This window comes from Centropristis striata, chromosome 14, assembly GCF_030273125.1.
Source record: "Centropristis striata isolate RG_2023a ecotype Rhode Island chromosome 14, C.striata_1.0, whole genome shotgun sequence".
NCBI lineage: Eukaryota > Metazoa > Chordata > Actinopteri > Perciformes > Serranidae > Centropristis > Centropristis striata.
In genome coordinates this window covers 4,898,613-4,916,688 of record NC_081530.1, presented here as the reverse complement: position 1 = coordinate 4,916,688, position 18,076 = coordinate 4,898,613, and the positions used below count along the sequence as shown (strand labels likewise).

The 18,076-nt window shown below is 37.6% G+C and overlaps 1 protein-coding gene across 2 annotated transcripts in view; it reads right to left on the bottom strand.

The window, feature by feature from the left end:
* The window catches only part of gabbr1b (gamma-aminobutyric acid (GABA) B receptor, 1b), a 143,198-nt gene that overhangs the window by 93,789 nt on the left and 31,333 nt on the right, over positions 1–18,076 (bottom strand). The window contains exons 3-6 of one of the 2 annotated variants that reach the window (XM_059350575.1): positions 15,038–15,102; positions 13,706–13,844; positions 11,123–11,308; positions 10,403–10,420 (exon numbers count right to left, since the gene is read on the bottom strand). In XM_059350575.1, the coding sequence (XP_059206558.1) occupies positions 10,403–10,420; positions 11,123–11,308; positions 13,706–13,844; positions 15,038–15,102 (408 nt within the window). Of the gene's footprint in view, positions 1–10,402; positions 10,421–11,122; positions 11,309–13,705; positions 13,845–15,037; positions 15,103–18,076 lie in introns of those variants that run through there. The other variant, XM_059350576.1, reaches the window with a different exon arrangement.

Here is an 18,076-nt window from a genome sequence, read left to right as displayed (position 1 = left end):
TTGATCACTTTATCAGTTCTTTTATGTATACAGTACAGGCCAAAAGTTTGGACACGCCTTCACATTCAATGTGTTTCCTTTATTTTCATGACTATTGACATTGTGATTCATCAAAACTATTAATGAACACATGTGGAATTATGTACTTAACAAAAAAGTGTGAAATAACTGAAAACATGTGTTATATTCTAGTAAGCAAAGGGTGGTTACTTTGAGGAATCTAAAATACAAGACATGTTTTCAGTTATTTCACACTTTTTTTGTTAAGTACATAATTCCATATGTGTTCATTCATAGTTTTGATGCCTTCAGTGAGAATCTACAATGTAAATAGTCATGAAAATAAAGAAAAACGCATTGAATGAGTAGGTGTGTGTCCAAACTTTTGGCCTGTACTGTATATAAACGCTGAACCTTTAACTTAGCCATTATGGCTAGTTAAGTATAATAAGAGTCAGAAGTCCATCCATGCGGCTCATTTCCTCGCTGACCACCAGCTGACTGCTCTGGATGATGGCCAGCCTCTCTGCACACTCAGCCTTCTGCACTTGGTCTCCAGGTACTTGGGATCAGTCCAGAAACAGAATGTGCCATCCTCCACTTCCTCCTAGTATTCCACTTCTTTGATCAACATCTCAGACAGTCAAACATTACCCTTTACGCTGATTTTCCCCTTCTTTTTTTCACACTTGTGCATTGCTCATTCTGCTCTATTTCACTCCTCCAATTTCCCTATCCATCCTCTGTCCTGTTTGCCCACTCGCCCATTTCCATCTCCATTCCTTCCCTTCAGCTCGATTCTCTTCCATTGTTCTCTCTGCTCATTCCCTTTGAATGTAATAACGTTAATGTGATCTAGAGTGCATCCATAAAACACACTCTAATCTCCCTGGCTGTCTAGGGGCACGCGGCTGAACCTGTTCAGCTATTTTTGGCTCCTCTATTTCTCATAGTTATCGTGACTGTGTTATCACTGAAGAGCTTATTTCTCTGCTGTAGCATGCATCGCTTTGAATGCCACTGTTGCTATGGAGAGCAAGCAAATAGTGTTTAGTATTCTTAGACTAACTTATTAGATGGAAGTACACATTTACATGCCAGTGCCTGCCTTCATTTTGATAGTGTGTAAATAAATAAATTGGTACCTTGAATTGCAAAATCTAGGCTATTATGATGTCTTTATATTCTATATGTGAAATAAACAAATTACCAGCACTTTTTTACTGGAAGATCATGAGTATTTGACCTTTAATATAACCATACCCGCAGCAATTCAGCCCATCAATAAACACAGTGATTCTAACATGCCAAAAACTGATTCAGTGCACATTTCAACTCTAGTCTGTTATGGAACAATACCACCAATATGACACAAGTCATTTCACTCAGATTAGCAGAATATTAACTGAGGAAGCAATGATCTGCTAATCTGATGCTGACAGATGGTTTGTTACACAGAATCATCTGAGTAGTCGTCTCGAACATTATTTGGCAATTCCTTACAGCAGTAAACACAATACCAGTCTGTCTCTAATATGCATGGACACTAGGCCTGTTTATCTCACTGACTCTTTGAAACAATCCAATTCAGATTCACAAGGTCTCGATTCCATTTGATTTACGATCCGATCCAATTTGATTGCATATATTTCAGTTACAATACCAACTTTTCTTGTAAATGAAAGAGATTATAAAATCTGCATCATATAACATTTTTGGAACCTGGTCTCACAGAAATCCGTGAAATAGCCACGGATTTGCTTAACTCAAAATCCGTGGAATAGCCACGGAATCACTCAAATTTCTGTGAAACTAGTTAATGACAGTCATATCCCGTGGCTATTCCATGGATATTTTTTCCTATTGGTTTGTTCCAAGTCATGTGACTTTCAAGGTCCCGGCAGTCAGAATAAAAAACATGGCGGACAGTTCTCTCATTTTTAGTGAAAAAAAACAATATTTTGACTTTGTTTCTGCATAAAAATGGATTTTGATTACATTTCTAGCGAGAAATATATGTTTTATTTTCTAAATATTCACTCAGTGAATGTACATAATCACTTTGTATGTTGGAATAGCCACGGGATATGACTGTCATTAACTTGCATTGTAGCGAAATCCGTGTCAGTTTCACGGAAATTTGAGTGATTCCGTGGCTATTCCACGGATTTTGAATCAAGCAAATCCGTGGCTATTTCACGGATTCCTGTGAGACCATGTTGCATTTTTGCATTAACAATAGTATTCAGAGATCTGTGGTATCCAAAATGCCTTTGGGTTTTGTGGTGCTTTCAGTAGAGCAGCTCCTGACCAGGGGTTGCCTTTACCACATGTTTTCCACCATTATTTTTAATAATGGCAGAAACTTCTGAAGGCCGTCCGTCATTTTGACAAATTAGAAAAACTGAGGTGAGCTACCATCATTAAAATGATTCACACCCCTTTCCAGCAGGTGGCATGTGTATGTTAATTATCCATTGTGTAGTCTTCTCTTGATCTCATGTGCAAAAACCTTGTTGTCCAGCTGGCCGGCTTCAGCTAACACTGTTGAACTGTGACTGTGAATACACTGTTGTGAAATTCAGAGCTCCACACGTTACTGTGGGCTCTCTGTCTGAGCAGCTGGAGCAGCAGAGATTAAAATATACTGCTGGAACTGAAGCTAACTACCTTTAGTTGGTAGCATACAATAGCTAAATGTCCTGGCAGCTGAGTGTCTTTAACAGCACAGTAATTGTGATGGCGCTGATAAACGAGGGATCCCATAGGAAAAATGAGTTGCTCATGTTTTGCTTAATCTCGTCTCTTGAGATCAGTTTTAGCTTCTCATATTCGTATCATTCTGTGATCATTTGTTTCTGAATTACTTCTCCTAAGGGACCCTTAGGAGCAAGAGATAAGCTAAAAAGAGACAACTAAGATAAAGAAGTTTGATTTGAGAAAACCATTTGAGCAATACTCGAGAAGTGGGATGAACTGAGGAGATCTCATAGGTTTATGCCCCTGATCTCAATGATGTCATTATCATTTTGAAGGAGAATTGAACTGAGACATAATTGAGACCAGGGGCATACACCTATGAGATCTCCTCAGTTCCTCATTCAGAAACAAATGATCACAGAATGATACGAATATGAGAAGCTCAAACTGACCTCAAGAGACGAGATTAAGCAACACATGAGCAACTAATTTTTCCTTTGGGATTGGTACAGTGGCCTATGAAGGATAAGCCTGTTTCAACTGTTTTCTGTTTGGTATTGTGATGACAGCATTGTGATGTTGACGTTAAAAAAGTTGGTAACGCTTTATATTAAGGTCCTTGTTATAACCATTAATTAGCAAGTAATAAGGCCCTTGTAAGTCCTTACAAGATGCTTATTGACATTATTGTGTGTTTATAAGCTTATATAAGTGTTAATAATGGCATTACAAACACCCATGACCCACCCATTATGTCTTTGCCATGCCTTTATTAGTCTTATTTTGTTTGCTTATTGATATTAAAATATACTTTATTGCTCATCTATTATAAGTTAACTATAAGTTAACTATGCTTTTTGCAACTACCGGATCTAAAGCGAGAACAATGCCTTATTACTTGTTAATTAATGGTTATTAGGGACCTTATTATAAAGCGATACCAAAAAGTTATCTGTTATCGGTCCCTATCTGTTTGTCTTTTCTGTCTGTGCCCTTTAAACTGTATGATTTAAATGATGTCGGCCTGGAGAGTCACACAAGACTAACGAGGACTAGCAGGGTTAAAGGTCATGCATCTAGGGGAATAAAGGTTAGAAAAGACTAACAAGCCAGATTCAAGCTTCACACAAACAATGGGAAAATACATATACAGTATATATATGGTGAATATAAAGATTGAGCTTGGAATTTATTAATTGATATCAAAGTTATTAATATATAAAAAATAATATAAAATATCATTATTTTTAAATCCAGCCCTAGTGTACACAACAGTAAATTATTCTTCACCTGCTGCTAATCAGCACTCACACTTGATCTAACAGCAGCATGTGTTATTCTTCCACAGGGCAAAGACACAGTGTGTCCATCCCGGTTCAACAGGGCAGCTACCATCAGCTCACATAACGTCCCACAGGGCACCTCACCTGCACTGACCCGCTCCAAACTGATCTAAATGAGGAAGACACATCTGACAGGCCAATAAATCACAGCATTAATAACAACATCAGAGTATCAGTACGTAGCTGTAGTAGACATGGATTGACAAGCTGCTGAGCTGTCTAGTAAATGTAGCAGTTTCTCATTCCTTACAACAAATTGCAAATGCTTTTGGACATGCCTCAATTGTTTTCATACAACTCTGCTGTTTTATAACTGTATTATTTGCTTATGTCATGTCAGTCAAAATTAACTATACTTGTGAATGCTGGATAGTCATTCCATATAAAACGAATAGTCCTCATTACATTGCTTGAGTCATTACACACAAAAATGTTGAACTAGTTGTCAAAATCTGTCAAGCAAATTTTATACATTTTTTAAAATCTTTTTTTTTTCCTGAAAATGTCTCTCAGGTGAACCTCAGCTTTCACTGATAAGAAAGGCTGTGTGAAGCATTACAGTAGTTGCAGCCGATGATAAGCCACTTCTCTACAATCACTCAGAGCTGAATGCCATAAACCCATAAACACTTTACAACATATATGAACCAAGCAGGACATAGTGTGGACCATTTCTACAATACTGTGACACAGAAATGGAAGGTCAGCCTCGTGGAAGAGGGGTGATGGTGCTGGGAGGAAGTAGATGACATGTGCAAAACACTCAATTTACCTCATGTATAAATTATAGCATTTTAAGTAGCCATTTATTTATTTTTATACTTATTTATTACATCACATGTCCTTGTTCTTGTCCTTGTTTAGCTCGGTATTTCTTAAAATGTTTTTTACTCATGTTGTTTTGTGTTATGATTATCATAACTATGCACCTTATGCAGTGGCACTTTCAATTTCGTTGTATAGTGAACTTTATAATGACAATAAAGACCATTTGATTTGATTTGATTTTGATTTGATGACATCACAGCTGATTCCTGCAGAGGGTGGATTCGTAAATCGAGGAGATACTTTCCTCGCTGCAGTGCCAGAGATGATATTGGCTGTGATGTAGATGAAACTATGTGGCCAGACAGAGAGGAATATCTGGATGTGCATGAATGATTTTTACAGTACTATGTTTGTTGTATGTTCAGTTCCGTTATGTGCTACAATATTGTTTACAGTTTTGCACAGCTCTACCCAAAGGGACTTTATATTTGTTGTAAACAAGGGTGTATTTTTTCTATTGCACAATGCTGTGAACAAATTACAATTGCAAAGAGCATATGCAGTACAAATATGAAACATAAATATTCAATGTGTTGTACTCAGTTACCTCACTAAATACAGTAATGTGTAACTTTACTGTAGTTTTCAAATGGCTGTGTAAATAGTATATATTGCTGTCTGGAGCATTTTCAGGTAGCGTCATCAAGATATGACTTTTTTTGCATTGGAAAACATTTCCAGAGTAAACTGTCATAATGAAAACATGACAGAGACATTTGACTATCTTGTTCATAAACATGGTGTCAGGCCTTTTCATCTTGATGACACTTTCATTGACATGAATACTTGCTTTTGAGGAATGAGCTATGATCCATTTTGAGCAAGTGACACACTTTTGCAGGTTATCATGCAGGTTTTGCAGTTTGTCCTAATTGTTTTGAGAAATGCATTAACTGTTGTGCAAATGTTAATAGTGATGTGAGAAATGCACCAACGCGACTGAGAAAAACTGTAATGCAAAAATGTTTTATAATGCAGAGAGTTCCTTGTGCAATTTACAGCATTACGTCCCTAGCTCTAGGATGAAATATTTGCTGTAATGTCTGCAAGATGTCAGTATCATTACATGTACATTCAGGTTGTAATCTGCATGTCCTGGGGGATCTATAGCATGCTACACCATTACTGCTGAGAGCTGTCAACAGATGAACCAATACCGCCATATACAACTGTACAAACCGTTCTTGCAATAAATGGTTAAATCTATGACGAGAGTCTTCCTGAGTGAAATACCATTTTTGCCCCTACGGCCCGACCCTACCGCAGGAGTGGTCCTTTCTGAGAGGGGGGTTTGATACAGGAAATATTCTGTCAAACTATTCATTTGTTGTTTTTATACCATAGACTGTATAAATAATGGACGTAGTCACTGTGACGTCACCCATTGGTTTGTGGCCCGTTGGAAGCATCGAGTTCAGCGTTACACTCGTCGCCATCTTGTTTCTGATACAGGAAGCAGACCATATTTGGACTGTGGAGGAGGAGAGGGATCTGATCACTGACTACAGCCTCTCTACACCTCAACCTGCCTGAGAGAAGTTACTGCTAATTCATGTTAGCATTAACTGGACCATTAACTGGGATGTTCATTTTGGCTAGCAAAAAACAAAAACAAAATGTACGTTACTGACCTCAGAAAATTGAACAGCGACTCCTTGGAGTGTCTGTTAGTCCAACCAAACGCTGAACAAGACATTTGTACTGAACAAAACGTTCAAATAAACTGTCATTAAGTGAAAATATAGTGTGAAAGGGTCAAAGTTATGAGACCAAACCGGTAAACGTCCTTATATATATAACTTTATTGACATGTTGCCATGGATACGCATTGTTCTGCTTGTCTCCTGATGATGACTCACCTTGTTAGTGACCTGTCAATCAAAGGTAGCCACGGTCCAAATCATACGATTCTTTATCTTCTATTATCTTTTAAATGGGACCATTATTTGAACTTTTAACATCAAATTGTCTTGAAGATTTTTTTTACTAGTGATTGAGACCATAGTGTTGTCCTAAATGAATTGACAGAAATGTTTTTGGAGCCAAACTTAGCGCCCCCTGCTGGATTTTTTTTCGGTAGAATGCAGCTTAAGGCATTTCCTGGTTTGCCTCCCTGCTCAGACCCAGAGGTTGCCGCCTTTTTTAACGTCAAAATTGCACTGTTTTTTCAGGCTATGTTGGGGCCTTGGCTACTCAATTCCACTTTTTCTCTCATAAATATGGCCCTGCCTTTCTCGGGCTGTTCAAGAGGAGAATGGAGGACAGTGTGTCCCCAAAGCCTGGAGCAGAGAGGACCCAGCTGGAGTCAGTTGGACTGTAATAAAAGTGCAAAAAGCTTTCTCCCTCCTTATTCGAAACATCTACACAATACCATTTGCTGAAGAGATACGAAACATAAATCTCCTGTTCTCTCCTGTCTCTTTCCCTGATCTCACTGTTCTCCCTCTGCTTTACTTCAACCTATATAATTACTATCGCCTCCTTTTCCTATCTCCTCTGTCCACACTGTTTGTCTCGGTGTCTCACCAGCCCTCTTCTACAGTTGGAGGGCAGATTGAGGCATTGACATGCCATTTATCACTGCACAGCACACTGTGGGATAATCCTGCAGAGGGATGTCTAGGGGGAGCTCATTCACATCCTAACACATTAGCACCAGCACTCAGGCACTCTGGCAGATCTGACACGGATTTAAAAGGAAATCATATCCAACTGATGCTATTGTCATATATCCTCGTCTTATTCTACAGTATTCTAGTACTACTAGTGAAGGCAGTGTCCATTACCACCTACTGGTACTAGTGCATCAATTCTAGCTGGAGTGTTTTATACATATTTTATATTTGATACATTATTTTAGATAGATAGATAGATAGATGGATGGATGGATGGATGGATGGATGGATAGATGGATAGATGGATAGATGGATGGATGGATGGATGGATAGATGGATAGATGGATAGATAGATAGATAGATAGATAGATAGATAGATAGATAGATAGATCGATAGATCGATAGATCGATAGATCGATAGATAGATAGATAGATAGATAGATAGATAGATAGATGGATGGATGGATGGATGGATAGATGGATAGATGGATAGATGGATAGATGGATAGATAGATAGATAGATAGATAGATAGATAGATGTGATCCTCAAACTAAAGTCTGGTTTGAACTCTCACTTCTTTTCTCTAAAACCTTTTCAAATGAATCAGGGGTCAAACAACTAGTCTTGTCTTGTTCCTATTTTCCGCTGTTAGTGCTGTTACACAAAACAAGGCCATGAAATTCTGGTAGAAAATATTTAAAAGCCCTTTTCTGACCTTTAAGGACTTTATTATTAACCTCCACTGTTAAACACAGCACTAAACATTTTTTGACCAGTTTAGTTTCAAATTTCCAAATTTGTGGCTCCTCTCTCCTCCGGATTTTGACCTGGAAATTTTAAATTCCTTTTAAGGCGTTAGAAATTGGATTTGTGAATGATAAGAGTCATGATGTATACAAGAGGCTACAATATACAAAACTACAGCTGGAGTATATGTTGTATTAGTTATTTAAGATGTTACAGTTACAGATGTTACAGAGTGTTAGAGATGTTTGAGTTACAGATAAGTTGTCATGAGCATTGCTCTAATATAGTAGGTTTCAACAAAACAATCAATCTAATGCAGCTGTGCCCCACATCATATTTAATTGATGTTGCTTTGAAATGACAACTCTGACACAACTACTTGTGTTTTTGTTAAATGTCTGTTGCCTCGACTCCTCCCTCCTCATGTCTCCTCCTTGTCTCCTCAACTCGCATCTCCATGGGCAAGATGTCCACGGTGATTTCAAAGATGAAAAGCTACATCCTCAGTTTCTCCTTTGAGCAGAAAGCATGCACACAGAAGCACACAAGCAGTAATGTTATTGGCACCTTTGGCCATCTTTCCTCAGAGCCTATAGCCTAGACACAACACAGGACACACTTCATTTGATTCCAGATTATGTGAAGATGCATCAATGTTAGTTTCTGAACCAGACGCCTCTACAGACATCCAGGCAGAGGCAATGAAACCGGAGAGGACGTTGTTAGAGGAGGCGAATAAGAGAAGAGGCTGCCAGCCTGGCTGCTGTCCATAGGAAACATATGTAACAAACTAAATGCTGACTGTTTCATTTTTATAAAACACATTCTTCAATTAACATTAACTTCATGATAATGAAGTTAATGATAATTTAAAAGTGAAGTCCTTTAGAGCGGTGAAGGTTACATTTATCAGCAAATCACACACACATAAATGGAAATCAAGGATTTCTTGAAAGTGTTGAGCAGTCAGAAACACTTTAAACTTACATCATGAACAGCATTTTGCACACTGATATCACGAAGATGATATTTTTACAATATTTGCTGAATTAAAAAAAAAATAGTATTGGAATAGAAAGACTAACTGTATATTTAAACCAGAATAGATGAGAAAACTACAGTAAGGACCAATGAGCTACAAGGATGTTTTTAATCCTGTTTGTTTTTCCACAGACAAGCAGTCTTGCTGTTATCCGGCTCTGGGGATATAAAGTCCTAATTTTAGAACATGCCTGTCAAAAAATAATACTATTACCACAGCAGCTGTTTACTGTTTGCTTATTCACAGGATATTACCACCCGCACACAGCCACAATGGTGGCTCAATGACCTCTACTCTGAACAAAGACTTGTGAGGTTTGAAAGGCTTAAAAACTACCACCCACTCTTCTTCTGGGTTGGAAACAGCTTTAGCATGTTGAAGCAGCACAATAACGCCACCATGAGGTAAAATTGGAGTACTGTCACTGAAGGATGACTCACCTACTAATCACAATCCTGCAGGGTAACTAATCACAATATTGCGGGAAGGTACCAAATTGCTTGATTTTATGTGAATTCATTCAACTAAAGCACACAGCATCAAAAGAGCCTGGAAAACACTTAATTCAATTCAATCTCATGTGATTTTATTTATGTAGCCCTGAATCACAAATTTGCCTCGAATGGCTTCACAGTCTGTACAAAAGCACGTAAAAATACACAAAACAAGCCTGTTCTCATGGCAGGTCATCAATTAACACTGTGTTGTATCTTACAGACAGTGTGTAACTCCAGCAAGAAGCTAATATGAGGCTTCAATGGTCTGAGCAATGTGCTCAGCAAGTAAACACTGTCTGGAAGTGAAAACTAAGGATTTCTAAAATCACAGTAAATTTAGAACATCTCCACTTAGGCATGTACGACATTGGTTTTTATTTCCAGTTCAAGGTCTTTTTTCCTCCCATTCCTCCCAACCACACCACTTAACAAGTGAATCATATGTGACCATAGCACATCATGCTTTAAATCTATTCCTCACAGCAGCTGTGTTTAAATTCTTTGAAGGTGTATTAATGCTCAAATGCACCATAATATGTAGGGGTAGTTACAAATACTACTGCACAGCAAAAGTCAGACAAGTTTAAAGATGTAAAGAAGAAGAGTGAGAAGAGAGAAAGTGTTCTTACCTTTGTAGTGACGATCATCTTTGGGAACACAAAAGAGGAGACAAAGCACAGTTTAGTTTTAACCCCACTCATTGAAATACTTGCAAATTCCAAATTTCAACCCTAGAGAATATTACATACTGCAAGAATATGTAAAAAAAAAAAAAAAAAAAAAAAACCTACGGACCCAGGGGAGGGGGGTCATATTTTGAGAACATTTTTTACGAGATTAAAGTGGCAAATCTACAACAAAAAAAGTTGCAGATTTACGTGATTTAAAGTGGTGAATTTGCCAGGAAAAAAAATGCTTTTTCCCACTTTAAATCTCTTAAATCTGCAACTTTTTTTCTTGTAGATTTGCCACTTTAATCTAGTAAATTTGCTACTTTTTTCTCGAAATATTACCTCCCCCCACTGAAGTAACCAAATACGGTTCTTCGCCCGATAAAGGGTTAAAGATTATCTGAATAAGCGTAAGAACAACTAAGTCCAGTCTGAGATGTGTACAGTAGTAACTTATCTTCTGGAGAATGGTGATAATTAGAAAATATAATGAGACCTTATTTGGAGGCAGCATTAGTAGTTTATCACACGTACAATGTTAAAATACACGAGAGCCAAACTAAAAGGCTGTATAAACGTTACTATAGTCATGTAGAGACATTCTACTGTTAAAAGGTGTTTGTCCCTGAAGACTGTGTTAATCAGCCAATGTAAAGGTAACCAATGCAAGTGACTCACAGTGGCACACAGGTTTAGGTGTGTCCCACTTGCCCATCTTATTGCATTGTGTTGAGTTTCGGCCCATGAGGATGAAGGCAGGCAGGCAGCTGTAATGTAGCACAGTCCCCTCCACCGGGGGCCCCAGGGGCCAAGAAGACACCCGGCCATTTTCCAAAGACGTCCACACCCGAGGGCACAACAACACTAGAACAGAAAGACACAAGAGGCTTTACTTTATATACTTTCTGAAGATTGATTTAATACAGCCAGTGCAAACATTTTTACACTCTAAAATAGGGCTTTAATTCAAATTAAAGAATGCAATCAAAGCTAGCTTTGAGTGACTTCTAGTGTAAATAAATAAATACAACTGTTTTGTTCCACTTTACAACTGTACTGCCAGCTACCAGCTTGGAATTTTTGAACAGTGTCATGATGAGACTGAAGAGTCAAGTTCATATAAAAGAACAACAGTGACATCTTGAGGTAATTCAGGGTAGCCTGAAAGATTTCTTTGTTGTGTTCAGGCATGCCCACAGAATGGCTGTTCAACTGGACAAGAATCTAATCTACTTCATAGCGGTAGCGTAGTTCTCCATTTCCCCTGCCACGGGATATATATATATATGTGTGTGTGTATGTTTGTGTATTGATTAAAAATATTACATAAATGCGCCATATCCTCATCCCTATTCTGCCTTTTCTTTTCTTTAAAGTCACTATGAAAGGGCATTTTAGTACATATTTTTAAAGATGTGCACAGATCATTAAAATAATAAATTGTATGATGTGTGTGAAGTAACATTAAGTTTAAGTAACAAGAAGTGACATTGGGTGAGAGGCGGGGTACACCCTGGACAGGTCTCCAGACTATCACAGGGCTGACACATAGAGACAGACAATCATGCTCTCATTCACTCCTACGGGCAATTTAGAGTCATCAAACTGCATGTTTTTGGACTGTGGGAGGAGGCTGGAGTACCTGAAGAGACCCACGCTGACACGGGGAGAACAAAAGTGTCAAGAGTGAAGCCCTAATTATGTCATATATATATTTAAAAAATTCACATCAAAAGTCCTATGCTTCGCAATTTAAAATGAATAGGACATTTGATTTAGAATCACAAAAGCATTTCTTGAAAAAAACATTAAATACCAACTTAACAGTAAATCTGTAGTTTGTTACAACTTAGAGACATACAGCAGAAAGGTATGAGTGTCAAGATTAAATGTTCAACGCCCTCAATGCCCTATACGATAACAAAGTCTCAAATCCCAGGACTGACAGGCCCTTGAGCAAGGCACATCACCACCCACTGCTCATTAATGTGCTGCCCACTGCTCCTAAGAATGGTGTGTGTTCACTGATCTTTCTTTCTTTTCTTTTCTCAAACCATATCACACAATATAAAGGCAACATTGGAACCTCAACCATGACCTGTTTGTTTGATTTAGACAGCCCCCACTAATATTCATCAGGACTGTGTGGGCTCTGCTTTACAGATTTCACCGGACCAATGTGGGGGTTCGTTAAAAAACTTTCCCTTATATTATAAAAATGATTCTCTGAAATGTGTGTCTGAAAACATAAGCCATAAAGAGTCTGAATCTTTCATTTTAAACTGACATGGGTTAGTTTAAATGTTTTTCGGGAACTTTAACCCTTTATCGGGCGAATAACTATATTTGGTAACTTCAGTGGATATCAACTTTATTGACTTTGACCTCCAACGTAAAAATGAAAAATTTAGAAAACCGGGCTGTATAACATGTGGTCAGATAGCCTTCCCAAACATCAGGCTCACCCGCCGGCATTAGTTATGATTAGAATTAATAATCAATAATAATTATGCTTATAAATTTGAACCATGCATGGTTCAGAGAACAGTAGCCTATACTGTGTATGATGATACTTTTTTTTTCTTTTTTATGCTTGATAATAAGTACTTATGAATACGGGACTTTTATTTTGACGGGACTTTTATTTTCCCGCTTCCGATGTGTCCGACGTCATATCAATAAATGAGAAAGGAAAAAAGGAAATTGCAAAAACCAAATAACGGCACCCGGACCCGACTTCCTAAAATCAATTATCATGTCCTTTGTATTAAGCATGTTAAGTTCAAGAAAAGACTGCCTGCACCATGATGTAAAGTCATCAGCTACTGGCCCATCACCTGCTTACTTAGAGTTATCTGCAAATGACTTTGACAATTATTTGTGTGTATGTAACTGAGGTGACCCTGGAGAAGTGTGAAGCTTCTTTGAAAGGACTCCATTTACTCTCATACATTGTGATATGTCTGTCAAAAAATGTGAGATCCATCCTATGAGATTAAAATCAAGATTAAAATCATGTCATGGCTTTGTATGCATCAGACATAAATTCAGACACAAACTGCAACTTGTTTGATAGGTGGAGGCAGAGCTTTTCACAGCTCCCTAACTTTTTTTGGAATCAGAGTTGTAATTTCCTGTGCCGCTAAAGTGAAACACAGATGACAGAGGGAGTTGAGGTGAGCCCTCTTCAACATGAAATTCAGGTGTCTTGAGTGAAAGTGATCGATGATAGAGTGGAGAGTCGGATGAGGTCAAACTCACAGCATCTGCTGCGCTGGCTTAGATCAGTCCACGTGCCGTTGGGCAAACACTTCCTGACCTTGGGCCCCACAATCACCCTGTGTCCCCTGCAGATGTACTCTATCTCATAGTCTACAGGGAGCACCTGCACACTGCGGATCTAAACACACACACACACACACACACACACACACACACACACACACACACACACACACACAAAGAATCAGAATCATTACACCAGTTGAAACATCCCATAACATTGATTTGATGTATTTACTGATCAGACTGACAAACTCTCTTTATCAATTATATTAACATGAGTGAAAGCATATTTTTTAGATTCTAAAATTCTCAGACAATAATATAAAACAAAGGAAAAAAAGAGGAATCATGACAATGCAAATAGGTATTATAAGGTATTATATTCAAATTTCTAAAGAAATTTAGAGTGAGCTTGACTGGCCCGTGACTCTCACCCATACATTATTGACACTGCCGAGTAGTTTACAGTATATTATCTCTACCGTTGCAAGCTTTGGTAGCCAAGCAACCAGGGCCAGGTGGTGGCCACCAATCAGAGCAGAGCAATCAAACTGCTCCTGTGACATTTGACGCCACTGAGAGAGAGACAAAAACAGGTCCCCTCGAACAAAAAGCATTTTTGGCCAAACCGTAGCTCCTATGATTGAACTTCACTTTGAGCATCCTGAGTTCTTTCTGAACGTCTACATGTGTGTTTTGTGAAGAAAAATGAAGAAATTGGCTTTTTAGAGCGATCAGAAGAAACTGGTACCTCTGCTGTCTTCTAGAAATGTTCCCTCCTTTTTCACATGGCAGTCATTGAGGCTGTGGACGTGTTGGTGGATCATCTGTGCGTCCTACGCTCAAACTATAACTCTGACAGCTTTAGCAAACGAATGTGAGTGAGAAGACGAATTATCCTACGTTTCAATGTATAAATTATTTCTGTAGAGTGGTATCTGCTGGCTCAAGCGCAGTTTCCAAATGTATTTTTTAACAAATTTAGTCTCCCTCTACACTCTAGCGATGATGTCATCCACTCTAGCCTCTCCATAGGGTAACATTGGGGGGATTTTTTGGTATGTTTTTGCTGAATAATTTGAAAACCATTTGCCGAAACCCTTAGAAAAGGGACTTGTAATGGCTGAGCCAGTCGATTTGATACCTTTTTAGTGTATGTGTGACCAAAACTCTGACCAAAAAAAAACCACGGAAGAAACTGAAGAATAAAATCTAGGATTAAGCCCGGTGGATAACATATAGTGTGCTTTTTCAAGCATACTAGCATGAAATGTCTCGTAATTACAATGTGGCAGCAGTCATTCCTACCTGCTCCTGTGTCAGACCTCTGTACCTTATACCTCCATCTCTGGGAGGACGGATGATAGCACAACCTGAAAGAGAGACACACCATCAGGTGGAGCAGGGAAACACACAGCCCTCCCTCCAGCCCCGTTTCAATCTGTTTCAATATGCAGGCTCTTAATAAGCTGAAAGACAGACTGCTCTGCAAATCACTCCTGATGTTGGATAATGATAGCTTCACTGATTTCAGCTAAATTAAAGAGTTTGAACCCAACATTTTAAAAATGATCAAGGTATTTTTCTTATGACCAAAAAATACCATGAAAAGGGCAAACCAACAATGAAGTGATCTTCTAGCAAACATTGTGTGTGTGTATCCACTGAGAACGCCAACCAGCTCCATTTTTGTCCAAAAACACATCAATGATCACACTGTTGCATGAGGTGACATATTCTCTGGAACACACTGGAGTTTATCTTGACTCAATCCCACATAGCTTTCCCAAAATACTCACTAAAGCACCAACGTGGATTAATTAAGCACTGAAAATACTTAGAAAGAAATGCACTATTTAATGCTGTTTGGGCTATGTGGAATTAAACCTGTGTAACCTTTGGGAAATTACTGTTTAAAACTATTTAACTATACAGTTTCTTAATATGTTTTTTTTTAGATTTATGGTTTTACAGATATACATCTTTAGCAGAAAAGAGGGCAACTTAAGTTAGTGGTGATGAGGTAAAGTAGTATAAGAAATTCCTGAATAACTAATGTATTTGGTATATTTGGTAAATTATATAGGCCATTTAGAATGGTAAATACATAATGTATTAATGTTTATCTAAGTACACCATTTATAAATGACAAATAGATGGTATTTTAATATAAGTTTATAGTTACTTTACCATTAACAAACAATTAAATTATAATTAATAGTTTATTAATAGTTTTGGTTGCACTCATTATAACATTTTTAACACCATATTAAGTATGTTAATGATTCATATCCCTTTAAGAAATTGGTTGCAAACATTTAAAGATTAAATATGTATAGCACTTTGTAAATGGTTAATAATTGGTTTAAAAACCATCTATAAACATAATTTAGTTGGTTATTGTAAAGTGTTACCATATATTTTGATAAGAGAATTAATCTACATTTGGGGCCTGCATAGTGGGGAGGACACAATTTGCATGTTTAGACTGTTTTAGACTAGGGTGTGTTTTTATAGCGATATAGAAGCCGCTCAATACTTTCTGCTTTAAAAAATGTTTACATGCTTTGTGTTTTTCAATGTGCTTTTATCAGAGAATATTTAATTATAAGGTCACAAGCAAAAAAAAAAGCAAAAACTCTCCTTGTGCTTCTGGTTGTTTTAAAGCGGCTTGCACTTTTCTCTGATAAATTCTGAGCTAAATCAACTGGTTCAGTTTCTGTGTGATGATAAATCATGGCTCTAATGATTTCAGTGACTTGCTCATCTTAATTCAACCCACAAAATTCAAATTAGTCATTTTTCAAGCAAGATGTTAACTAACCACTGCCTTCGTGATATTCTTCGCAAAAATGCATGTTCCTCAAAGAATAATTCCTCAAGAATTACTGCTGTTTGGGACTGTTGCACCATTACTATGACAATATGTCATTTCTATACAAGAGGTATCAGAATCTCATGCTATAAGCCCATTCTGACCAACATTACAAACAGAGCTTTAAACTTCTAGACTTATTGAGAATTTTAAAGTTTTAGTTTATTCAAATAACATATTTTTATGTTATTTTATCTTATTTAACCTAAATTTGTTCCAGCTCTTCTCCACCTGCATTTTGGCTAAACTGCAAGTTATAGGTACTTTTTATAGGTACTAGAAAGTTCTATATAGTTGTTTGGTATGTGAGTAGCTGTTGTGGGACAAACAGACTTCTATAAAAAGCCCTGGCATTGAGCTTTATGCAGTAAAACCTGGTGTGTTATTGGGAGAATGTCGGAACATTTTTTTTAAATGGTTCCTTAATTTTAAATGAATCTAAAGCCCAATTTGATATATTCTAATTGCAATTTCTGATATTCAGTGCTCCAGAATTGGGAAACTTACCCAGTTCTGGAGCACTGAAAATCAGAAAGTGTATAACTGGGTAATGTTTGGCATTAAAGGTAACTTTAACAAAAAATCTATTGTAAAAAAGAAAAGCTGTTGCTTAAATAATTATTAATAGTTGTGTCTTTTTTTTTAGTCATTTTGTGTCTTTTTTGGTAATTTTTTTCCTTTTTTGTGTCATTTTGTGTCTTTTTTTTTGTCATTTTGTGTCATTTTTTAGTCATTTTGTGTCTTTTTTGGTAATTTTTTTTCTTTTTTGTGTCATTTTGTGTCTTTTTTTTGGTCATTTAGTGTCTTCTTGGTCATTTTGTGTCTTTTCTGGTCATTTTGTCTTTTTTGGTCATTTTGTGGTCATTTTGAGTGTTTTTTGGTCATTTTGTTTCTTTTTTTGCATGATCTGAACTGTGCGTGTGAGATTCTGTTCAGTGAGCGGGGTTCGCGGGCAACATGCATGTTAAATTGGGGGTCTGGACTCAAAAAGGTTGAGAACTACTGCTTTAAACAACAAACAATTAAATAGTTATGGGCAGATTAGACCAACACATTAGACTAACTCCACTGAGGAGACATCAGCCTCTCAGGTTGGTGTGGGAGAAAAGGGCTGAAAAAAAGATGACACACAACAGAGGGGGAGAAATAAACGGGAAGAATGGTAATAGCCTCTTTGATGAAGATGTCAGCCTAGCTTTGATGTAGATGGGAAGTGCCCTTGATACACACCTCCCACCATTTTACTTCACACTGTGGCCATTAAAGCACAAGAAATCAATCAGTGTAGGGAAACCAGCTCTTCGGAGCCTCCTGGGTGTGCTGGCATTCTGTATTTCCTGCAAGCTTGGTTTCTCCCAAGCAACACCAAGTATTTTCTGTGTATCTGACTTTTCTCAGTCTCTCCATCTCTTACGGTCTTTCCTTCACTGGGAATAATTAATCTGGAGTCTTCTGTTCAACTCAGGTTCACC